At 35.6% G+C, this 25,876-nt stretch overlaps 1 protein-coding gene and 1 long non-coding RNA gene across 3 annotated transcripts in view; both read right to left on the bottom strand.

The window, feature by feature from the left end:
• The window catches only part of LOC129751824 (syntaxin-16), a 101,737-nt gene extending 82,421 nt beyond the window's left edge, over positions 1-19,316 (bottom strand). The window contains exon 1 of the mRNA XM_055747559.1: positions 19,145-19,316. Coding sequence (XP_055603534.1) covers positions 19,145-19,225 — 81 coding nt within the window. The 5' untranslated portion in view covers positions 19,226-19,316. The remainder of the gene's footprint in view (positions 1-19,144) is intronic.
• A 3,001-nt stretch (positions 19,317-22,317) lies between these two features.
• LOC129751838 (uncharacterized) lies at positions 22,318-24,284 on the bottom strand. Of its 2 annotated transcripts, none has more exons than XR_008738802.1 (3): positions 23,976-24,284; positions 23,340-23,930; positions 22,318-23,186 (listed from the first exon to the last, which is right to left on the bottom strand). It is a non-coding gene; the product is annotated as an uncharacterized LOC129751838 (long non-coding RNA). The 2 variants fall into 2 exon arrangements; XR_008738803.1 differs by having other exon boundaries at positions 22,319-23,186; positions 23,340-23,920.
• Between the last annotated feature and the right edge of the window lie 1,592 nt (positions 24,285-25,876).

The following is a 25,876-nucleotide window of genomic DNA, read 5'->3' as shown; positions in this document are numbered from 1 at the left end:
ATTCAAATTTTAGGCACAATTTTCCCGTATGTTTGGATAACGTGCCGCTATTAAGCCTACCTCCATTCTTGTGATTCATATTTCAGATTCAGATTCCAGATTCAGGTTTCAGATTCAGACTTCCTATTCAGATTTCAGTTTAAAATTTCAGATTCAGATTTCATATTTTTGATTTCAGATTCAGATTTTAGATTCAGATTTTAGATTCAGATTTCAGATTCAGATTTTTGATTAGGGTTTCTGATTAAGGTTTAATTTAGAATTCGTATTTAGAACTTTGAGTTAAAAATTTAGAATAATTAAGAATTTAAAACTTGAAATTTAGAAATTTTTGAATGAAAATACTGAACTTTTAAAAAATTGTAAAAAATCGTAGAAATTTCATTTTTTTTTCTTCATATTTTTTTGTTTTAAATGCTTAATTTCTCAATTAAATTCTTTATTATGAACTAAGAATTTTCAATTATTCATTCCACGTTTTAAATTTTAAAATTTGAGTTCTAAATTCTAAAAATGTCAAAAAAGTTGTTAGTTTCATTCAGAGATACTGAAAAACTAAAATGTTTTACAAACAAAGTTTGTTCTATGAATATAATAATAAAGTTATCGAAAAAAAAACTAAAATTTGAATTTAGAGAATCAGTCCATTGGTAAGCGAGATACAGCAATGCAAAGCCAAAATTGGGTGACTTTTTTTGAAGTAAGAATTTTTTCTACCGGAAGTTCCGGGATAGCGGCCAAACCATCCACTGGACCCCTACATATTAATACATCTATAGAAAGGTAAATTCTTAACAATTTCGAAAATCGTTAAGTTAGATCAAAACAATAGATCATTCAGAAGATATAAGCATTTCAAAAAGAGCTCTTTTTTTGGATTTTTTTCATTCGGAATCGATTACCGGTAATTTCCTAAAACATATTGACTTTAATTCATAATGTTGAGAAACTAGATTAAATTACCTAAACAACGAATATAATATCATCAAAATCGGTTATTATTATTTATGGCCAGGGGAACGATAGCAAACTGCAGGTTATATAGACCCGAAAAAAAATAACAGATATTTTGCGAACGGCATGGGAAGGTTAAGAGGCATCCAATTTCAAATGTTTATGTTGTTGAAAGTCTGAATCTACCAATTCAAACTTTAAATTTTACGGCACTAGCAGAAAAATTCAATCATTTGAAGCATCTACCAGTCAAAAGTTTCAATGCGGCTTCGCCAGGACTTCTTTTTGGACTTAGTAACTCCCATTTATTGGCACCTCTAAAACTTCGCGAGGGAGGCCATAACGAACCCATATGTACGAAGTCTCGAATAGGTTGGTCAGTGTACGGAGGGCAGCTTTCACAGTATGCTGCTTTAATTCATCGTCAAATGCATATTTCCTCGAATGAGATTGAATCCGACCTTCATGAATACGTTCGTCAATTCTTCAGCCTCGAAAATCTTGGCGTTGCTTTGGTGCCCCATGTTGATTCTCTAGACGACCAGCGAGCCAATAAAATCCTCAAGTCAACCACGGTACGGACAGTATCTGGAAAATTTAAAACCGGATTATTATGGAGATATGACTATGTAGAATTTCCTGAAAGCAGAAAGGCTGCCGAAAAGCGCCAGAAAGAAAGAAAGAAAGCTTTTAAAAAACGCCAACTTGTATACAAACGTGCGCCAACAAATCCGGGATTACCAGTCTAAGGGCTACGCTCATAAGGCCACCATCGAGGAACTTCAAAATTTCGATCCCCGTAGAGTTTAGTATCTACCTCTAGAGGTAGTATTGAACCCTCGCAAACCGGACAAAATACGCCTTATCTGGGACGCCGCAGCGAAAGTGGATGGAATATCGCTCAACTCTATGTTGCTGAAAGGGCCAGATATGTTGATATCGTTGTTGTTCGTGCTGTTCAAGTATCGTGAGCGAGAGGGGGCCATTTCCGGTGACATTAAGGAAATGTTCCACCAGGTTTTGATTCGGGAGGCAGATCGCAGCGCACAACTTTTCCTGTGGAGAGATCATCCCCAGGCCCCTATGGAAACGATGGTAACCGATGTAGCAATATTTGGAGCGTCATGTTCGCCGACACAGTCCCAATTTGTAAAAAACTTAAACGCATCTGAACATGAAGCAGAGTATCCTACAGCTGCTGCTGCTATAAAGCATCGGCATTATATGGATGATTAATTAGATAGTTTTGACACACCGGAAGAAGCTGTGAGAGTCGCGCTACAAGTGGCAAAGGTCCACGAGAGAGCAGGCTTCGAAATCAGGAACTGGCTGTCTAGCGACCCACTAGTGTTACTTCAAATAGAAGAGGCCAAACCAACATCAGTGAAACAATTTGTGATGGACAAAACAAGTGAATATGAACGTTTGCTTGGAATGGCTTGGTTTCCTGAAACTGATTCCTTTTCATTCCCGCTCTGCTTTCGAGATGATGTACGCCGACTTATAAAATGCGAAGAAATACCAACAAAACGAGGTCTGTTGAAGGTAGTAATGAGCATCTACGACCCCTTGGGTCTCATCGCAGCATATGTCATCGAAGGGAAAATATTGGTTCAGGAAGTGTGGAGAACAAACATCGGGTGGGACTCGAAAATTCCGCCTAATATTTTTGAGCGGTGGAAACAATGGATCTTGACTCTGAAAAGTTTAAGCAATATCAAAATTTCTCGCTGCTACTTTCCCGGATATGGATCAGGTAGTTATGAGAGCTTAGAGCTACACGTCTTTGTAGATGCTAGTGAACAAGCATACTCAGCTGTAGCCTACTTTCGCATCATAGACAACGGAAGAATAAGGTGTGCCCTGGTGTCTTCTAAAACCAAAGTAGCTCCACTGAAACCAACATCAATCCCTCGACTTGAACTTTTGGCAGTCCGTTTACGAAAGTCGGTGGATGAAGGACACTCCTTGAAACCTCGTCGAACCTACTTCTGGAGTGATTCGTCTACTGTCATCGCCTGGATCAAGTCCGATGTCCGTCACTACAGTCCTTTTGTGTCATTCCGCGTAGATGAAATCTTGAACCTATCTCGAATGGCAGAGTGGCGATGGGTTTCTACGCGATTAAATGTGGCGGATGAAGCCACCAAGTGGGGTAAAGGTCCTACTTGTTATCCTGAGAGTCGATGGTACTGTGGCCCAAAATTTTTATATGACAACGAATCAGAATGGCCCAACGATGGCAAGGAAACGTCTATTGAGACGCGCGAAGAGTTACGAGCAGCATTTGTTTTCAATCATGTTGTTGTAGGGGAAAACTGTACAAGACGCACCAGTTAAGCATAATTGCTATTTACAGCGATACCCATCTTCTATGAACCAAATTGAAAGTTCACGACGATTCAGGGATCATATTTACATCTTATCAGAAAGAAATAATACGTTAAAAACACGATTTTGGTTATACTTTTGTGAAAATCTTAAACAGCCAGAAAACAAGCCGCGGGGTAGAACGCCAAAACTAGTGGACAGAACGCACCATACCGAATGGGTGGTGAGAAATGGAACAAAGATTATACGGAATATAGTTATTGAAACATCAAATTTTTTATTACATGTTCATCGTATTTTTGCAAACTAACCATACTTTGGCAAAAAATCATTTTTTATTGCTTAATTTAACGAAAATTTCGCTTTTCAAAATTCACTTTTTTATTTCCTTATAGGTAAAACGCCTTCAGGTAGGCAACGGAATTCAATTTCTTGACTGATATCGCGGCAAACATGGCGGCAGATAATTTTTTCGAGTCAAATATTGGTGCACGTTTTTAACTCAAACAAGGACGAAATTTGTTGTAATTATGCATTCTTATCGTAATTTAGGAGTCAGCAAATGAAAAGAAAGACATTTTGTTTTGAAATTTGGTTTTTCTCAAAAGTTAACAGCATTCAAAATGTAAATTTATTTTTCGGCATATCGGTGAAAAGTAGTTATGAAATTGATAAAGATGGATAGAGAAGTGAGAAGAAAATTTACAGATGTTGAAAAGAGCGAAAGAGCATTTTTGCGAGGAAACTTATTAACGTACACCATACTTTACCCTGCAACATTTCATTATTTAGGAGAAGTAGTACCGGGATAGAGGTGGCACTACCTTAACCTATACAATGAAATCTGGTTGGTCCGAAGTCTACATGTGGTGAACACGTATACTCCGGACGGCCCGTCCGGAGTATACGTGTTCACCACATGTAGACTTCGGACCAACCAGATTTCATTGTATAGGTTAAGGTAGTGCCACCTCTATCCCGGTACTACTTCTCCTAAATAATGAAATGTTGCAGGGTAAAGTATGGTGTACGTTAATAAGTTTCCTCGCAAAAATGCTCTTTCGCTCTTTTCAACATCTGTAAATTTTCTTCTCACTTCTCTATCCATCTTTATCAATTTCATAACTACTTTTCACCGATATGCCGAAAAATAAATTTACAAAATTAATTAACGGTGGTTAACTTATCTTAAAAAGCATTCAAAATTTTAGCCTAAAACACGTGGTTTTGCGGGCATTCTGCCCCAATTTTGATATGATTAATTTTATGAAATTAATTTGCGGCTTTATCGGTGAGGGTTAAAGAGTTGAAATGAAAGACGGATAGAATATCAGAAGAAAATTCTAAGGTGGTGAAAAGAGCGAAGAGCATTTGAAATAGAAGCTTGACCACATACTAAATTCTTTGTCCCACACCAATTAACTGTATTGAAGAAGTAGTACCCAATAGAGAAGGCACTACGTTTTTCGATACAGTTAATTATGGATGGTTCGACCGCCATGTGAATGCACATGTGTCGAACGGACAAAAAATTTAGCATGTGGTTGCTCTGTTAAGTCTTCTATTGTGCGTTATCGTTCGATCGACGGCTAGGTAGATTTCTTATTTTCGTTTTGTGCGCAAGTTCCAACTGGATTGAGTCGTCGCCTACGGTCAACGGTCAGAAATCTTGGCCTAACTATTTTCGATTATTTGAACGATGTTTTGTAATTGATTTTTTATAGCCGAATTATTTTTTTATTATGAAGAGAAATCACCGTGAATTTGTTTTATGAAATTAATTTGCGGCTTTATCGGTGAGGGTTAAAGAGTTGAAATGAAAGACGGATAGAATATCAGAAGAAAATTCTAAGGTGGTGAAAAGAGCGAAGAGCATATGATTAATTTTAGTTAAAATTTGTGGAAAGTTAGTGAAATATAATAAAATATTAATAGCCATTCGAAAGTGCATACGAGTGTTATAACGAAAAGCTGCAGTTAGATCAGATAGCGCAGACTGGTTTACCATAAAACCTTATATGTCAACCATAAAAAATAACAAGTTTTAGGCACAATCCATTAATTCTTCTGTTTCTAAGAATTAGAGTCGTTTTTGTGAACTTTTCATCTTAAAAATGATGAAAAAGCTCGTTTGCTACAATAAAAATGAAGAAAAACACCATTCGGAGCCAAAGGTTAGTGTATTTTGAGAAAGAATGGCATGGGCCATTTTACCCCGCTGGTGCGTCTTGTACAGTTCTCCCCTAACTCCACATATCGAATTTGCAAGGTTTTCAAAATGGGAACGTTTGCTACGAACGACGGCTTTCGTTTTTCGTTACATTGAATCGTCCAGCTTCAAAGATGGGGAACGCAGATTTTTGCAGCCGTTTTCCTTTGGAACAGAAAGTTCCTAGCAGCTTAGATCAAGGAAACATAAACAGTTTAAATTTCACAAATGAATTCCCTTTAGACTTTGCCGTAATTTCAAAAGAAACTTATTCTGACAAAGATCTTACAGAAATAATTAAATTTGTTGCTACAGGGTGGCCAAAAACAATACCTACACTGTAAATTTTTGCCTCGATTTCCAGCAAAAAAAATTGCTGGAAACGTTCAGCAATCCAAATTTTTGCTGGAAACCAGCAATCGGTTTTCGAATTGCTGGATTTTTCAGCATTCGGTTATGTGCTTGTCATTTTTGCTGAAAAATCAGCAATCGGTTTTCCAGCAATTGATCTAGTTTGCTGGAAAATCAGCAATCGAGTTGTCAATTTGGAGTTTGTTTTTGTTTCGTACGCTGAAGTAAGGTGAGATTCTATTTTACGAATTAAGGTTAAATTAATATAATTATTTTATTTTCCTCTATATTCTAGCAACCAGGCATCAAGTCAAGGGTAAGTTTTTATAGTGCAGAGATATATATGCTATAGAAGATACTCATCAAAACTATTTTTACAGGTGGCGGATGATCAACATTTTGGCACAAAGCGGCCACCCCACACACAAAACTTTCGGGGCTCCACTTAGCAAAATTTCACTGTTACTTTCCGTTAGCAAAAATATTTTTTTACCGTCGATTTAGCAAAAAGCTAAATTTACTTGATTTTAGTAGTTTTAAAGTTTATCTTGCTTGATTTTAGTAAAACAAAGGTTGTTTAGCCGCTTTGTGTACAGACAGCAGCCGCCGCGTGTTGGGAAGAAAAAAAAACTGACACGATTGAGCGCGGTTCCGAAAGTTGGATTCTGGTGGTTCTAAAGGTGGCTAAATCAACTACGATATACTAGCCTAATCGACGCCGGAAGCATACAGGTAGGATCAATTATAAATTATACAGATTTTCCTACTTTTTAATTTCAAAACTGTTTATTATTTTTCTACCAGGTTACAACTTTAAAAAGAAATCCTCAACAGTCTGGAAATGGAAAGGGCCGAGATTGAAAATTCAACGAGCTCCATCCGACACACAACTTAGTGCATTCGTTGGTAAGAATGGCATTGCATTTCGCTCGCCGGAAAGTGCGTCCCCAGGATCGGAACTTCTGTTCTACAAAGTGTTATTTTTTTTTTGGAAAAGTGTGAACAATAAACTAAAAGTGAATGAAATTTGAGTATTGTATTTAATAATCAAACGTTCCCCCTAAATCTCCAGAGAAAAGCCCATAATTTTTTAAATTTCAGGTCCGGCGATCTTTTTCTCCGGTATTTTGCTAGAAAAGGGAGCAAAAATTGCGGCGGCTAAATTTTTCTCTCGTTTGCTAAAATTTTAGTTCGAAAAAATTGCTAAATTGATTGCTAAGATTTTAGCTGGTCAAATTTGAGCAAAATTTTGCTAATTTTCGGCCTCGAAAGTTTTGTGTGCACACACAAAATTTTCGAGGCCGGAATTTAGCAAAATTTTGCTCAAATTTGACCAGCTAGAAACTTAGCAATCAATTTAGCAATTTTACAAACTAAAACTTTAGCAAAATGGTCAAAAGTGTCCGGACTAAATTTTTACTAATTTTTCAGTAAAAAAACCATTGTTTGCTAAAATCATAGCACAAATTTATTTTCTCTTGAAATTACTAGATTTTCAGTAAAATTGAGATTTCAATCTAATCGTTGGTTTTCTACAATGAAAATTGGTTTGTGATTTGTCAATGAAAAATACTGGATAGTTTAATTGGTTTTAAATTTATTTTTAATTGCGCCACCCACATCATTGCAAACATCCGAATTCGGGACTTAAGCGATAATTACTGTTTCATCCGGCATCAGGGGGGTGTTTGCGGTCGGCCAGGAAAACTGAAAATTGAATGCAAGAATCACATTTAAACTTTTTTGATACGGACTGTTTCAGATAATTCAGATTGATTCAAATGAAACTTTGCATGCAGATCTATTAGCTTAAATAATCAGGATTGCTTATAGTAACTTCATGTGTTACTGATTTTTGGAAAACATTAACGAACGCGTTAAGAAATAAACGGCAAGAACAAAATTCTTAAAAGATGAAGATGAATAACATTCAATTCACATGTACCTATTATGGATTCAAATTTCTCAGCTATTTTTACATACGAAAATTTGTACTTTACAACGGAAATAGAAAAAGCAAATGACTTTCCATGTAAAACTTATTTACAGGAAATATCATTATTTCTTAAGTGCAAGTTCAACCAACTCAGGAATATGGACTTGCCTCAAATAAGTAAAGAAGACGGAAACATTAAACATGTATGGACGATTATTTTTGAATTTCAACGTTCGTCGAAATGAATGAAAACATTCACAGAGTAAGATTGTACATTTGTTTCAATTACTTACCAATCATTTGACAGAGTTCGCTGGCGAAGCAGCCTTTGTGGGCTCGGCAACGGTGCTTGGGGCCTCTTAGCACTCCCATAGGCGGTCGCTTGAAGTGTCGCTCCACCAAAAGTTCGGTACTTCAGGCCGTAGTTTGGAACGGTGACACTGATTCTACCGAGGCCGGTTACTTCCAACCATTTCGGCAGACTGTTCGAAATATTCTTCCAGGTACTTACGGGTTGGCGGGCGTCCAATTCAAATTTTGTGCTTAATCTCTGAATGAAAATAAGCTGAAAGAAATGGAAAAAAATATCAATTTGGAATTACGTATCACAATATTTCGATACGTACATATTTCGATTTTTTCTTTTAAGGTTCTGAAATCAAAATACCTCTAAAATAATATATCGAAAACAAGTCCACTCACCAGCTTTAAATAGTCTATTCGGCCTGGAGTTCAACTGGGTGGACTTCACCAAAAGGTCATAGTCAAGGAAGAACATCTTATGAAGACTACGCCGTAATCACTACGGCATTGGAAGATGCTGCTCCAGCTCCCGCGATCAAAGACCAAATTTCACACTGGAAAATATAAGATAAAACCAATTATCGGTAGATTCCCTAATAGGATTTAGGTTAGGACGATTCCAGAAACCAATAATTTTTTTGTTTACGGAACTGGTGCTGCTTGCATTCTAAAAAAACAACTTACCTCTACTTGTATATCCGGACCCGGACTCGCTATCTGAAGACATTACCAATCTAGCACTGCCTTTTTGCACGTTCCTACGGCCATAGTTCGTAGCCCCAAAAATGCAAAAGAATTTGCATCGAATTTTTGCAGAAAAAAAACAAACAGAAAAACAATTTTTCAATTATATCTGTTCCTTCTGGAAAAATTAATCTGAATCAGCGCGAAAAACGGTTCGCAATGCTTTGTTCGAATTCGGATCTGAAATTATCAATTGGTAGCATCCTGGATTAGCCGGTCCCGAACACACAAAAATCGTGCGTAATCTCCTTTTTGCAATTGCACTGCGTTGAACATTTCATTAGTGAGCTTTGTCATCGAATTCAAAAGGAAAGCAGTGGACAGTTATTTTTGTTGATCTGGATCAGCTGTTCCGGAAGGCAACCAATTAAAAATTTGTGTTCTGAACTCGAACAGAGCACTTACGAAGAGATTTTTATGTGTAGGCCACTTTAAACAATCATTCACTTACCTTTTTTCATATTTTTCTAGAACTGAACTAAAAAATGACGTGCAGCGAACTCCCGATGCAAAAACAACATCGCCATTTTGGGCAAACTGATCTGACACTGCTGAAATTGAGCAAATTACGACCGTGGTTCGTGTCCATGCTACTGTAATGAACTAAAATAAATAGCAAAGAGTTTTTTTTACTCAAATTCAGTAAAATTTACGGAAATTTCGTAAAGTGCTAACTCATCAGTAAAAAAATATTTTTGCTAACGGAAAGTAACAGCGAAATTTTGCTAAGTGGAGCCCCGAAAGTTTTGTGTGCAGAGCCGGTGTGAAAGTTGTGAAAAAAAAAAATTTTTTTTTTGAAAAATAAATTAATCCCTTATTGAAAATGGGAGAAAATAATTGTTTTTATTGCTTATTATATGCACAGCCAATATTAAACTTTAATTTTGAATTGAATATAAATTTCATACTAAATACTGCCGGTTGTGTTGAAAGGAATAGCTGGTTTCCAGCAATCTGGATTGCTGATTTTCCAGCAATTTGAATTGCTGGAAACCAGCATTAACGTTTGCTGTTTTTTCCAGCAATTTAAATTGCTGGAAATTTTGCTGGAAAGTCAGCGGGACAAAAACCAGCAAAAAAAAATTTGCTGTGTACACACAAAATTTCTCGGCCTCAACTTAGCAAAAAGTGACCATTACTTTCCGTTAGCAAAATATTTTTTTTACTGCTGAGTTAGCACTTTCCTAAATTGTCATGACTTTTGCTCAATTTGGGTAAAAACAACTCATTTGCTACTTATTTTAGTATTTAAAGTAGCATAGACTCCAACTTTAAGTCTATACACGAACCGCGGTGAACGTTTTGTTTTGACAGCCATTCAATTTTGATTTCTTTTCGGGGCGATTTCTGAACGTTTCGATTACATTTGAAATTTCTATCGAGTTAACTTTAGTTTCAGGTGTTTGCTTTCCGTTTTCGGAGAATCCCCTGTGATTAACATGATGCTCCAAGTGCCGGTCTACGTCAATAAAGTGACCGAATCGGAATCGTCCGGCCCGGATGCATGTAAGTTGCTTCGGCAAATAATATCGCTTCGGCTGTGTTCATCTAGGTATCGAATTATACCCGCTGAGAAGTTTGCCCTTCAAACGATTTTCGATGGTACTGGAGAATGGAACTATCAAAACGTTTAATCCGATTCCCCTACTCTTTAGCAGATTGGTAAGTGAGTTTCAAGATAGAATTTGAGCTTGAAAGAAAAATAATTTGGCTTTGTTTTTCAGGCTTCGTCATTTCCGGGGTCATTAAAAAAAAGAGGACGAAAAAAATGGCAACGGTCATTTCCAAATGGCTTGCCAACAACAAGACCCGCAGCATCTGTCGGATCTCTGTAGAGGCAAGAGGTTACTGCTTGCTAATCGGGAACAAATATCCAGTTGTCTGGGGGGAAATTTCTTGCCCAAGTACCCGTATCCGGAAAACCACTGGCATCATCCGGAGCTGTCGTCTCTGACTAACGCTCACCGCCTGGAAAACTTCAGATCGCCAGGAAAAAAGTGAAAATTAAATGATTTCTTTTAGGTAAGTCATCGAAACTTAGTTGATTAGAAATTGAAACCTAAGAAACGTAATAATCATTCGTTTTGCGCAAGAAAAAACCTTAAAACACTCTTGAAATCACACTTGAACAACTATCCATTAAAATTATAAATTTAATAGTGAAATCATCTAGTACAACACCAAACAAGAAATTCCGGAAACAAGAAATGAAGCTATACTTCAAAAATTTTACATTCAGGCATAACAATTACACAAAGGTTTCTAAACTATTTTCTTTTCAATTAGTCATCATTTTCCTTTTAGAATCATATGCCAGAACATAATATAGATTAATTATTTATTATTAAAATATGTTTGATAAGTTGATTTAAATTTAAGAATTATTATCTGATATGATTTTTTATTTGATCTTGATTTGATTTGACCGGACAAGGCACCGAAGATGAGCTGGTAGAAGACTGTCAGTCCTGGCCAATTCTACACAACGATAGCCCGTTTTTTCATCTTTGTAACAAAAAATGCCGTACTGCTAATGTAAGTTTTTTTTGTCAACAAAAAAGTTTATTATAATAATTTTGTATTTGTGTCTTCCACAGATTCACATGGGTATTCCAAATTGCATTGTTCATCAAAGAATCGTTTGTTGTACCTAACAGATTCAATATTCCCTATTCTCGGAGATGCAAAACATTTGCACTTTAGAAGTTTCCGGAAAAGAAGACATGACAAGGAGATAGTGTTATTAAATAAGAAAATGACATTAAATGTAAAAACAAAACTGGAAAATATACTATCTATTCATTTTGAACAGGTATAAAATCCATATTATTGTGAATCTCAGAATCCTCAATTTAACTAATTTAGCAGTAAAAATGAAAAAAAAATTGCTGAAAATGTAGCAAACAAGAATTTTTATTTGCTGAAAAATTAGTAAAAATTTAGTCCGGACACTTTTTGGTATTTTGCTAAAATTTTAGTAAAAAAAAATTGCTAAATTGATTGCTAAGTTTTTAGCTGGTCAAATTTGAGCAAAATTTTGCTAATTTTCGGCCTTGGAAATTTTGTGTGTATGAAATTTAAGAACTTTTTTGCACAAAAGGAAAAACTGGAAGTTGTAGACGAGGTTTTGCTTTTAGAAAACAGGGTAGTGGTTCCAAACACCTTAAAACTGGCTATACTTAAATTACTGCATGCTAATCATAGCGGTATTGTCAAAATGAAATCATTGGCTAGACGATCAGTTTATTGGCCGGGAATGAATCCTGATATCGAAGATTTTGTCAAGTCCTGTGATATTTGTTCATCTATGACAACGTACACAGTAAATTTTTGCCTCGATTTCCAGCAAAAAAAATTGCTGGAAATGTTCAGCAATCAAAATTTTTGCTGGAAACAAGCAATCGGTTTTCAAATTGCTGGTTTTTCCAGTATTCGGTTGTGCTCTTGTAATTTTTGCTGAAAAACCAGCAATCGGTTTTAAAATTGCTGGACTTTCCAGCAATTGATCTAGTTTGCTTGAAAATCAGCAATCGAATTGTCAAATTGGAGTCTGTTTGTTTTCGTACGCTGAAGCAAGGTGAGGCTTTATTTCACGAACTTTGATAAGATTAATACAATTATTCTTATTTTCTTCTATATTTTAGCAATGAGACATCAAGCCAAGAGTGAGTATTTAAAAGATAGGTAGATATTTCAAGAAAAATACTAATCAAAACTCTATTTTAGGTGGCGGATGATTAACACCCCGATAATTTTGGGAATAAATACATGTATGAAAAATGGAAGAAAATAATTGTTATTTATTTCTTGTCATACCACAGCCAGTATCCAATATTTAATTTAGAATTGAAATATAAATTTGAAACCAAATACAACCGAATGTTCTGAAAGAAATAGCTGGTTTCCAGCAATCTGGATTGCTGATTTTCCAGCAATTTGAATTGCTGGAAACCAGCATTAACGTTTGCCGTTTTTTCCAGCAATTTAATTTGCTGGAAATTTTGCTGGGAAGTCAGCGGGACAAAAACCAGCAAAATTTTGCTGGTTTCCAGCAAAAAAAAATTTGCTGTGTACACAGCAAATTTTTTATTGCTGGAAACCAGCAAAATTTTGCTGGTTTTTGTCCCGCTGACTTTCCAGCAAAATTTCCAGCAATTTGAATTGCTGGAAAAACCAGCAAACATTAGTGCTGTATTCCAGCAATTCAAATTGCTGGAAATCAGCAATCCAGATTGCTGGAAGCCAGCAATTTTTTTCAAAACATTCGGCTGTATTTGGTATCAAATTTATGTTTCAATTCGAAATTATGTATTGAATACTGGCTGTACCTATAATGTCCAATAAATAAGAGTTATTCCATTTTTTCAATTAAGTGGTATTTATTACCAAAATTATACATTTTTTTTAATATACCAGCACCGGTTCTGCTCTGGGGTGGAAGCTTTGTGCCAAAGTGTTGACCACCTGAAATAAAGTTTTGATTAGTATCTTTCATAAAACATCTACCTATCCAATGAAAACTCACCCTTGACTTGATGTCTGCAGACCATGGTTGCTATAATATAGAGGAAAATAAGAATAATTGATTAATCTATTCAAAGTTCGTGAAATAAATTCTCACCTTTTTCCGCGTACGAAAACAAACCGACTCCAATTTGACAACTCGATTGCTGATTTTCCAGCAAACTAGATCAGTTGCTGGAAAGTCCAGCAATTTGAAATTCGATTACTGGGTTTTCAGCAAAAATGACAAGAACACAACCGAATGCTGAAAAATCCAGCAATCAGAAAACCGATTGCTGGTTTCCAGCAAAAAATTGGATTGCTGAACATTTCCAGCAATTTTTTTTGATGGAAATCGATGCAAAAATTTACTGTGTATGTTAAATCTCCTGAAACTTTTACTTGGATTCCAACTTCACGTCCTTTTAGTAGGCTTCATGCAGATTTTTTGTATTTTGAGAAGAAAACATTCTTATTAATTGTAGATAGTTACTCTAAATGGCTTGAAATTGAATGGATGAAGCATGGAACTACGGCACAACATGTGAATAAAAAATTAAGCTCAGTTTTTGCTCGTTTTGGGTTGCCAGATGTGGTAGTCACTGATGGCGGGCCTCCTTTCAACTCAAGAAATTTCTTATTGATAAAGATTTAAAAGCCATTGATGTAGAAGGAAAAATTTCTTTATTTTTAATCAATTATAGGAACAGCTGTCTAAATGGGGATGGTGAATTCCCAGCAGAGAAAGTTTTAAATTATAAACCAAAAATGCTCATAGATCTTCTTAATCCAAACAAAACATACAACAAAAATTTAAAAAAATCTCCTGCTAAAGATAAACCAACAGATCAAGATTAATGCGTACCTCCCGATGAATTTGACAAGCTTGTGGCAGGGGATAAGCTTTTATACAAAAATCCTAATCGAAATGACATTCCCAAGTGGTTGAGTGCAATTTTTGTAAAAAGATATTCTTCTAATATCTTCCAGATTTCGATTGGAGCGAACGTTTTCACAGCACATCGTCATCAACTGAAAATGGTACACGAACCTCGAAGACGTTGGAATGTGATGGTACGAACCGGGATTCCACGAGAAAATGAACGGCAGGGCAAACGGCGACGAAGTTCCTCTGAGAACGAATTCCTGGGGTTTCCAGATAGTCAGGAACCGTTGACACCACCTCCAAAGATCCGCTCCGTATACGTATACTATAGTATTGCGTAGTCCAATCATGACGCGGTCTAAGAGAAGCCGGGCAGATATTCTCAAAGAATAACTCAGCAAGTCGCACGTATTGTCAGTGCTGTATTCGAATGATGATATAGAATATCTAAAGAAATGTTACCTACTAAGTTTTCTATCGATTATTTTAAAAGAATATTACCAGGTGTTCCAAAAAATGGAGGATTGTCATATATTGATACTGGCGTTCTGCAATGTATGAAATGAATCTTCGAACTTGAAGCTTTCGTGTTTACGAGATTCGAAACACGAAGATCTGAAAAGAACAAATGGAATAAAGCCATTCGCATTCTAGCCGTCTAACCGGAGACAATCTAATCCTGTGTTAATCCGTAGTTATCCGAAAACTTACCTCAAGAGTAATTTTATCCCTGATCAACATTCCCTTGCTGATACATTTCAACTACTAAAACGATTCCACATGGATCAATGCAAACCGACCTGTACTGAGATGAACGCATCCGAGAACTTGACGAAACTGATGTGCCCCAATTCGGAGAAAGAGGCAGCAGAAATGAAGAACATCCCCTACCAAGAAGCCGTGGGTTGTCTGATGTACTTGGCCCAAAGTACACGTCCAGATATTTTGTTCGCTGTAAACATGCTCAGCCGATTCAACACGAATCCTGGTCTCAAGCATTGGAAATCCGTGAAACATCACGCAGAGAAAACTTGGATATATTGTCATTGAAGTTGAAATCCGAAGTTTTCGCGCTGGTGATCGGCAACCTTGCCAACTAGCGACGTTGTGAAATATCATTACTGGGAACGCTTTTGTAAAGTAATAACCAGCGTGCCTATACAGCTACGGGTGGTTGCAAATTGAGCAACAGTAGGCAAGGAGTACCAAACGTTTCACATTGGTGGGGGGTGGAGACGGAGCGCTTTTTGACAGCGAATTGTTCGCCTACCATGCCTATGATTACGATTGCCTGTCACAAGATGGACGATTCCGTGTATTCACGCAGAGTAAACTTGAATTTTGGAACGAATTAAATCTGACTTTGTTTCAAAACATTCATTTTTTTGAATCCAGCTCCTGTTTTTTTTTTGAATCAATGAATTATAGTTTTGATTGAAAATAATAATTTTTGAAAGAAAGAATAAATTTTTTGAATTAAATAACTTTGGACTTTGATTTCAAACAAATTCTTTGATTCAAAAGAAATTTGTTCAATTGCATATTTCTTTAGAAACAAAGTAAATTTGCTTTCAACCGAAGAAAAATGTTTTAAACTGAAAAGAATAATTTTTTGAAACAAAATCTTCAAACTTAGAAGATATTTTGCATTGACTTGCAAGAAGAACAGAAAACCGAAAAATCGAATAAAGTTCGGCCGCTCGTTTTAAAAATCAAACCAGTGAATCGGAGTAAGCTATAAATAAGGAGGATTCAGGGTGCCAAATTGTAAGTGTAAGTTGATAAATACTGAATATTTAAGTGAATTCAAGATTTTCTAAAACGCTTGTATAGTTACAGGACCACGGCCGACGGATAGATTTCCAAGTCTCTCGAACATGGAGAAAGCTGCGCAAAGTAACACCTCCCCAAATCCCGCGGTCGTATTTTTTCGGCCCAATCTTCAACGGCAATCACCAGTCAGACCAGCCAGCAGCTGGAGTGGCTTTCGGAAGTTTATTAACCGGGCCACGGAGAATGCGAAACTTTGTCAACGATATCAAGGACCCTACTCGGTTATAGTGAACCAGTGTTTTATGTGTTGGTGAATAAAAAAGAATTTAAGAACTAAAATTGTATCTTTTTATTATTCAAACTCCTAATAGGAACTTCGAAACAACAGGGTAAAAATCTTCCAATTGGAATAAATGGAAAATGGTTCAATGAATAAATGCTTTTAAATCTATATCTAAATTACCTTTGAGCAAAGATAATAACTTTAAATCAAATGAAACTGGTTTTTGTATAAAAGCATTAATATTTTGAATCTAAGATTTTTCAAAAGAAAAAATCTTTGAAACAGAGGAAAATGCATTTGAACCAAAAGATTTTTTATTTAAACCAAAACCAAAGGAAAAAATCCTTTGTTTTTGCGGCACTTTCCTTTGAAATAAAAAATCTTTGATATAAGAACACACCCGAAGTTGTACACGTCCTGATAATAACTTGTCGCCAGTGAGTGTCGCCAGTAAATGTCGCCAGTGCTCATTGACGAAAACTCCGGTTTGGGGATTCAGCGACAATATGATGATTGATACAAAACAAAACTGACTTTGATTCAAAACATTCAGTTTATTGAATCAAACTCCTGTTTTCTTTGAATCAATGAATTATAGTTCTGATTCAAATGAAAAATTTTTGAAAGAAAGAATTAATTTTTTGAACTGAATAATTTTGGACTTTTATTTTAAACAAATTCTTTGATTCAAAAGAAATTTGTTCAATTGCACATTTCGTTAAAAACAAAGTAAATTTTCTTTCAACCAAAGAAAATTGTTTTCAACAGAAAGGAATAATTTCTTTAAATTAAAATTTTTAACTTAGAAGATATTTTGGATTGAGCAAGAACCGAATTTCGAATAAAGTTTGTCCGGTTGTGTTGAAAATCAAAACTAGTGAATCAGAGATAGCTTTAGGAGGATTCAGGCTGAAGAATGGTAAGTGTGTGTTAATCCATTAATCAAAAAGTGAATGTTTAAGATTTTATATAAACTCTTGCATTACAGGACCGCGGCAGATTCCATCCCAAATCCAGCGGTCTGATAATCTCCGGCCCGATCTTCAGCGGTAATCACCAGTTGGATGACCACTAAAGCTAGCAACCGGAGCTGCTTCCGGAAGTCTATATTGAGCGGCCCAAGAAGAATGCCCTCAGGCCAAAATTAATACCAAAATTATAGTGAACCAGTGTTAGCGTTAATTTTGTGAATAAAAATGAATTTAAAATGTAAATTCTTTCTTTTTATTATTCAAAATTCCTAAAAGGAACTTCGGGACAACAGAAAATATTTCTTCCAATTGGAATAAAAGGAAAATGGTTCAATGAACCAATCCTTTTAAATCTAAATCTAAATTACATTGTAACAACTTTGCATCACTGTTTTTTGTTTCAAAGCATTAATATTTTGATTCAAAGATTTTTCAAAAGAAAAATTCTTTGAAACAAAGGAAAATGCCTTTGAATCAAAGGAATTTTTATTTATCCCAAAATCAAAGGAAAAAATCCTTTGTTTTTGCGGCACTTTCCTTTGAAATAAAAAATCGTTTCGCTGCGTGATGTTATGAGGTATTTGCGTGGTACTTCTAACTACAAGTTGCGATACCGGAAGGATGCCGAATCAAACATCAGCGGATACTGCGATGCTAATTGGGCTAGTCGTAGATCAATGGGATTATCTGCGGCTTGAGGAGACGTGTTGGAATCAGAGATTAGCAAGCCTTGAATATCAAGCAAATAAGTTTTTTTTCTTGTTAATACATTAGTTTCTTAGTAACCACAATCAGAACAAGACGTTCTTATTAAGCTCTGCTGATAATAATGACGACTGATTAATTGTAAACATTATTTAGCACATCTTTTTTAATTTTTTTGTGAACATGATTTTAACTTATCTATCAAAAATAGATTTTAAATGCATCATAGTGTCGTCTACACCAGCTTTTCTATTCCCATAACGATTTTGTGTACGGTGTTTTTTAATGATTTTGATAAAAGGTGATAAAAATTGAAAATAGAATCGAGGTAGTCTAAATGTTAAATTATATGAATGTGATGAAACAAACAATCAATGAAATAAGTTGAAAATTTTGCTTTTCTTCGATGAAATTGGACCATCAAAACCTGGGAAACCTTGAATTTATAACCGGGAAAAACCGGGAATTTCTAAATGAAAAGGTTGTGGCCACCCTGTACAAAGGAAACCACTTTTTAAAACCTGACCTCTAAATATTACAAACGGAAAAAACTTAACCAGCAAAACATATGAGAATGCCGCCAAGTTGGATCTCATTCTTAGGCATAAGTCGTGTAATATATACAATGCGCATACAATAAAAACATGGGAACTTCACAATTGCATGTAGGAAAAAAATGAAACGAGAGCAGTCTCTCTAAACCTATTTATTTAATACAAGAATTTCCAATGTTTTCCCTAACCTCAGCATAAAGTTAATTGTACGGCGTGTTCGTAAATTGATTTTTTTGGGTGATGCATCGATTTGTTTGGTAGATGTCAAATTACCTTCCAATGCCTTTGTATACAGTTCATTCAATTTACGAACGCTAGCATCGATAGAAAAAATCACTTCGATAGAAAAAATAAATTTACGAACACGCCGTAACTAACGGGCTGCGTAGAAGGTAATAAAAAAAAATATAAAATATGCATAAGCATTTTGACTTTTGAGCAATCCCGGTGACAATAACCTTCCGTTAGATATATCTGCGTGCACTATGTGTCTTGAAAGTGGAGGACTTTCTTTTAATTTCGTATGAAATGCCAAAAAGTGCAACAACTGTCACAAGGTCACTGCTTCTAATAGGAATCGACGATTGCTTTTCATAGCAGCTTATTGTAGTTTGTAAAATTTTGTTAAAAAATTTACTCACCCCTTCCGAGTAAATGTTTTTACTGTATAACACATTATTTCGAAGCATGAAAAACAATTCTGATAAATTACGCTTTGACATTTTAAAAGTTTAACTAAACGCGAAAGAAATGCAAAATTCGTTTGATGAATTCGAAACAATATGTTTTTATGGATTATTTACCAAATTGACTTATTATGCACGCTTGTTTTTATTTAACCAATTATGGTTATTGTTGACCCTACACAATCTTTTTTTTTAACTCAAAATTAAGTAGTTTTGGTTCAAAACAGCACTTCAGTGGCATCCCTCAACTTTGAGTTTGTCTGGGCAATAGCAAAACTAAGTTCTAATAGGCATACTCAATACTAAGTTCGGCTGTCGAACTCGAATTTATCCTTTTTTTCGAGGGTAGCTTATTTTCAGGGAATTAAAGGATGATTAAAATTTGTTGTACCCGGATGTTGCATTCCGGTACAATGCATTGCAATTACAGAGCGGTGGAGATTTTTGACACTCCCGGTCAATGAAAACTTCCGGATGTTAGGCCGATGACATATACCGTATTTTTTTTCACCTGGAGGCAAACTAGAGGCAAGCTAGGTTCGCTCTAACTGCTGTCATCGTGCTCATTTATTGCTCGAGAGGCAACCTAGGTTCGCTCGAAAAACGGACGGAGTCGCCCTGAGAAGAAAGTCAGTTTTGCGAGAAGTTCACCAATACTCTCAACGTTGTTGTCAAAACATTAAACAGCTGTTTTTGGCTGAAAGCAAAACAGTTGAAATAATGAACGGGAAAATGATGATTGCCGCGATTTTGAACCTCTCAGCCAAGCAAAATCGTACTATCTCCCGCATACTAAAAAACTATATCTCAAACAGTCTAAACTATACATTTACGGCTTTAGAAATAGAGCATTTCCTGAGACAGATAGTGGTAGGGTAGCTTTTTGTTTTTGTTTTGAAAAATGTAAACACCTACTGGTCGCCATTTTGAACTTGGAAGGCTAGCACTGTTCAATTATTTCTTCAAAAGAAATTATTTTTTCAAATTAACATTACATAACATCAACATTACCTTCAAAGTATTTCATGTCTACAATTATTTAGTTTAAGGTAGTTTAAAAAATTAAGAATTTTGCATAACCATTACTTTTGCACCGCCAATTTGGTTTCGTTACTATCCGACCATTGAACATGCGTAGTGTTGTTGTTATTTTTACCCTACCACCAGCTGCCGAAAATTGTAAACATGAGAAATCAGCTGTTCTGTTGACAAGTCGGGAAATACCTTATAGTAATGTTTCTGTAAACGCAGCTGTTCTATCAAACGTTACTTCTGCAACGATAAGAACGATATATGGACGTTCATGTGAAAGCGTGATGGTATCTGGAATCTGGGTTGCCAGGTGCCCAGATTTGTCTGTAAAACCAAGACTTTTGACCCTTCGTCCAGATATTGGTCAGACACAGATTTTGCCCAGATTTTTTATCAGAGTGCCCAGATTTTACAGACTTTTGAAATTGAGTGATGAAATCAGTATTCATGTATCGGATTTGATCCTGAAGTGCCAGATTAGACTGAAAATCTCGCTTGTATTCATGGGACCAATCATTCATAAACATTTTTTTTGGCATGGTACGTGGTAGGAAACAGTGTTAGTTATGTACTCAACTCGAAAATAACCCGAATCAACTTTTAGAAAACGGTATCTGACATCGTAAAAAACATTCCACTAATTGTGAAATCCAAAACGACGGTCTGTTGAATATGGCGTTAAGTTATGTTACTGTTTAGAACTGTTAAACCACTTGTATGGAAGAACTGTTCTGCAAACAGTTGAGACAACGTCTAAAAACCACACGTGGAAAACGTATTCTGGTCATCAAACTGTTTTCCTTACAGTTATTCTTAAAGTAATCTTGTAACCGAACATTTCCAGAAAAGACCTATATAACGATTCGACAAAATGTTACTTACGAAGGTATGCATACGTTTAATAGAATCATACATACGGGAACATGGCACGCACACAAGTGCATATTTTTATAGAGGGTTTTCGGATTTTTTTATGGAAATATTTTTGTTTGATTATTAGAAATTATTTATTCAGTTTACTTACATTTTCATCTAATTGAAATTTATCGGATACGGTCATCCGCCTAAAATGTGTAAAGATCCCATCCGACAACAGGTGCAGCGAGGTGCTATCGTTGTTCCTGTACAGTCTGGTACCGCGAGTCCATTGTCCAAAGGCAGATTTCCAGTGACGGTCCCATCCGGCCATAGCGAAAAGGTGCTACCGCTGTTCCAGCGCTATCGTCCCTTTGGTTCACGATTGTGCGGGAACTATAATTAAAAATTTGTCAATCAATAAACTATTAAGGCTACAGACCACAAATGTATCAAAACTTACTTGATGTTCCGATAGCTTAAAAAGAACCGATGCAATCGGGCCCGATTACTGGGGGCTGGTTCTTTCTCAAACAGATCCATGATTTGAAACGCCGGTGAAAAGACGAAACGCGGATAAATTTGCCCGGGCAAAACAAAACAAATGTTTTGAAAGAGCGCATCCAACCGCTCAGTGATGCCAGATTGAAATTTTTTAAAGTTTTTTCCTTTTTTTTTAAATAAGTTAAAATAATTATTCATTCTCGAAGAACTATGAAACAATTAAGAAGAGACTACAGTATAGTATACTTTAAAAAAAAATGGAAATTAAACGAAAACAAAAATTTAAAATTTAAAAAAAGGGTCACTGGAGATTAATTTGTATTTCATCTTTTTATCGTCCCATGAGATATTTTAAAGTGCACGAATAGATCGAACCCGGTATAGATTCGTTCGGTTAACGGGTTAAAATATGTACAATATTTGTGGATGTAGCATAATAAATTGGTAACAAAAAAGTATTTTTTAAATGGATGCAACAGGTTAAACTCAACTCAAAGCTCAACAGCATGAGTAAAATTTAGAAAAGAAAATCAAAAGATGTTGTTGGTATTTAAAAAAAATTGAAATTACATTTTGAATCTAACGTTGTACCACTATTAACTATAATTTTTTTTCCATAACAAATAATGATATGTCAAAAATCTAAAGAATTTTCTTATAAAGAACTTGTCATAATAATTATAACTATATTTGATTCATGATTAGATAATAGAATGTAGCATTAAAGATAAATAACAACTCCTTGAACGGCGGAGCCATTGTAATAAGGACAAAAAATTTTTATTTTATGTATCTGTTTGAAATAAATAAATAAATAAAACAATGAATATATTGAAAAAACATGTATATTTTTACAAATCAGTACTAAGTTTTTTTTAAAAACCACCTGGCATCTCTGACTCGCGTTTCGGTCATTTTTTATGTGAGTTTGACATGTGATATGAACGCTATGCGTTAAGGTTCGAGAACAGTTTTACGATTATTTATAAAATTTAAGTAAATCGTCTAAACCTTCATTCACCTTATCAGATACCATCACTTATTCACATGAACGTTCATATATCGTTTTTATCGTTGTCGAAGTAAAGTTTAAAATAATAGCTACGTTCACCGAAACAGTCACTATTTCTAGAGCCGTAGATGTATCGTATTGATTATTTAAGATATAGTTTTTTGGTATGCGGGGAGGAATGAGTCCGAAACATGATCAACGACGGCCTTACGCAGCTGCCGGCGAAGGTCAAATAATCTGGCTCGTCCCGTTTTGACTTGAGGGTTATTTGACATAACGGTTATCTAGCATAATGAGACCTTTCGCAAAATACAATTTTTTTCATTAAAATTTGTTTGCCAACTAACTATTCTGTCAAACGACTTTCCGGAAGATAATGTCAGAATTATTGTTCCACGCTGATTGAGCTTTTTGTGCTGATGATGGTGATGGGCATTCTACATATTCGTGTCTCTGTTTTTATGCTTTGTTAACGATAGCTACCCTTCTCAAAGCAATGAGTTCTTCAAGCCATTGATCTAATCATCGGCACAGACAGATCGCTTTGCCGTGGGCTTTGCTTTGGGGACACTTTGCCGCCCTTGGGAGAATTTTCTAGAAGAAACAAACGACTTTCATTAGTGAGTTAGTACAATTAAGTATTAGGACTTCCAATTTTTGTTTATTGAAGATTTTTAAGTTGGTTATTGAAATATGTTCCAGAAAGAAAGTTCAGTTTCTATAAGAAAAAAAACAAGAAAAACTTACGAATCATCTTGAGTGTTTCTTGTGGAATCCATTCATAGTCCACATCCTTGGTACTGGTGGTTTCGGTTTCCACAGTTTTACGGGCAGCTGGGGAGCGTTCACGCTTGCCACACGATGCCAGGAATTGTTGGCCGAGCACCAGCAACAAAACTACAACAGCCGCCAGGAACACGTACAGGAAGAACGTTTCCCCACCCAAACCCTGATAACTGATTTCCGCAGGCGTAACGGTAGTTGAGCGCAATGTTCAATCCGAATGGCCGACCGGCAAACGATTCAGATGGAGGAAACGAGTAAGAGACGGTTTAATGTCTCAGTTGTAGGAAATAGCCGAAAAGTTTTGAATGAAGTAATTGAAATTTCTACTATAAAATCGTCACTTCTCTTATTGGCGAAGCCAACGAGGAATTTGACAGAATTTAGAGAGGCCTTGTAAATAGAAGGAACGTATCTGCATCTGGCGATTTCGTCGTTTCTGGCTCTTCATCTGTTTCCCGGTTTCTCGTTTTTGGTTACCGATGCCTCATCGGATTCAACTTCAACATCCAATTCCTCGGTAGCATTGGCCATGAACCGGGAGCCTAGAAAAACCTAAAATTACTGTTACGAAATGCCACGTGAAAACTTGAAACTTACCGTTGTCCGCCGTAAGGAGAACCGCCGGAAGAACCAGCAAAGCAAAGACCAAAAGTTTCTTCATTGGAAGTAACCTGTTCTGCTACTTGAATCACTGAGTTTATTCACAAAATTTACACTTTATTTATTCACTGGGAAAGACACTTTCATCCGCTAGCGCAAACCGTGATAATATGAGGTATCTTTTTCTACCAAATGCTGCACGGCTGGACGTTTTGCGATGAAAACGTTGTAAAACCGTTATTAACTGACCCTCACCGCAAGGCCATTTGTATGCAAACGACGGATTTTCTGGATCCCCCAAAATTCCATTCTCGCTAAATTTGAAATACTCAGAGCCCGGCTACCTTTTACTCAGACGTCGCCACATACATGAAGCAGCCGACGGCTGATCTTAATGAACTCAAAAATCAGCGGAAAAATTACTCAGACTTCATAAAATTCGGCACTCATAGAACTCGAGTGCTTGAAGGCGACAACTGAGTAAATGTTGATCAGTTTGTGCTAGGCGGTCGGACTTGGTTGTTTCGTGGAGCAAAAAATAAAGAAAATACATGGTGAATATTAATTTTAAAGTTAATTTCTGTATGTATGTATGTAGATAATCCACCATGGGTGCACGGATTCACCGCAGTTTCGCCAACGTATGCGTTAACTTACATCCTTTAGATTTTTAGTTCGGCCAATCTTCAATGCAAATCATCACATACCCGACACCATGGCTTCGTGTGAACTGACATGAAATGAAAATGTTTCGTGTAGGTGTATGTCTTACTTGTAGAACGAGCAAACTGTTTCGCAGCCGTATAAAATTCATAACATATTTAGAGTTAAGAATCTACGACAGGTATTCCGCATCCGTGTAGATACCTGCCCAGCTGGCAACTTTTTGTTCGTTCTTATATAATATATTCAATCAATGAAATATTTATATGGTAAAATAATCTTACCTTTTTACCTGTCTTACCTCTAGACACTCTCAGCTTACCTGTAGTTGGAACCCACCTTGTTGAATATAACCTGTTCACTTTCCGTCCGATCTAAAACAAACAATTTTTATATTATTACAAATAATCATCCCTCTATTCAATAAATCCAAAAAATGCTAGTAAACTATTGACTTATAATTGGAATGCGTTGAACACTATGAAACTAAAATTATACACATTAATTTTTTCAATTATTTTTCAACACATTTTTTAACGTATTTTATTTCCTCATTGTTTGTAAACTATCTGATTTATAAACTTTTCATTTTTAGGAGCTAACTTTTTTTTTTGCTATGTAAAACTGTTGGAACTTTTATTGGATTTTGAGCAAAACTGGATCAACGGTAAAGCATTCGAGGCTCTAACTGTGAAATTATTGAATTATTTTTTAATCATTGTGAAAAATATTTTCAAGCAATATAATCTTATTTACTAAAACACGTATCATATAAAATTAAAGTTTTAACTTAAAATAGATTTCAGATTTGAAATATTTTCTGAACACTAGTTGTCATGCGCTCAATCCCTTTGTTTGATGCCCTGATGCATCCCACCAACCCCATAAAAACGTCAGTGGTATACAGTACAATTCATAATAATAAATAATATTAATAATAAAGAATAATAATGATGAAAAATACCAATAAAAAATAAGAAAAGGATAGATAATAATAATAATGATAATAATAGGGATTATATATGATTATAAGCGTTAAAACTGAGATGATATATCTGATAAAATGATACTGAGAAATAAAAAAAAAAATGATCAGATTGGAAATGGAAATCATTTGAAGCTTTTTTTACTAAAAGGTAAACATATATATGGACAATAATAAAAACCAGTGATAATAAAAATAATAATTTGTTATATGAGTAGTGAAATTTTCAACATACAATGTAAACCTGGCA

Source organism: Uranotaenia lowii, chromosome 1 (assembly GCF_029784155.1).
Source record: "Uranotaenia lowii strain MFRU-FL chromosome 1, ASM2978415v1, whole genome shotgun sequence".
NCBI lineage: Eukaryota > Metazoa > Arthropoda > Insecta > Diptera > Culicidae > Uranotaenia > Uranotaenia lowii.
The sequence above is the reverse complement of the archived record's forward strand: the minus strand, read 5'-3'. Positions and strand labels throughout refer to the sequence as shown.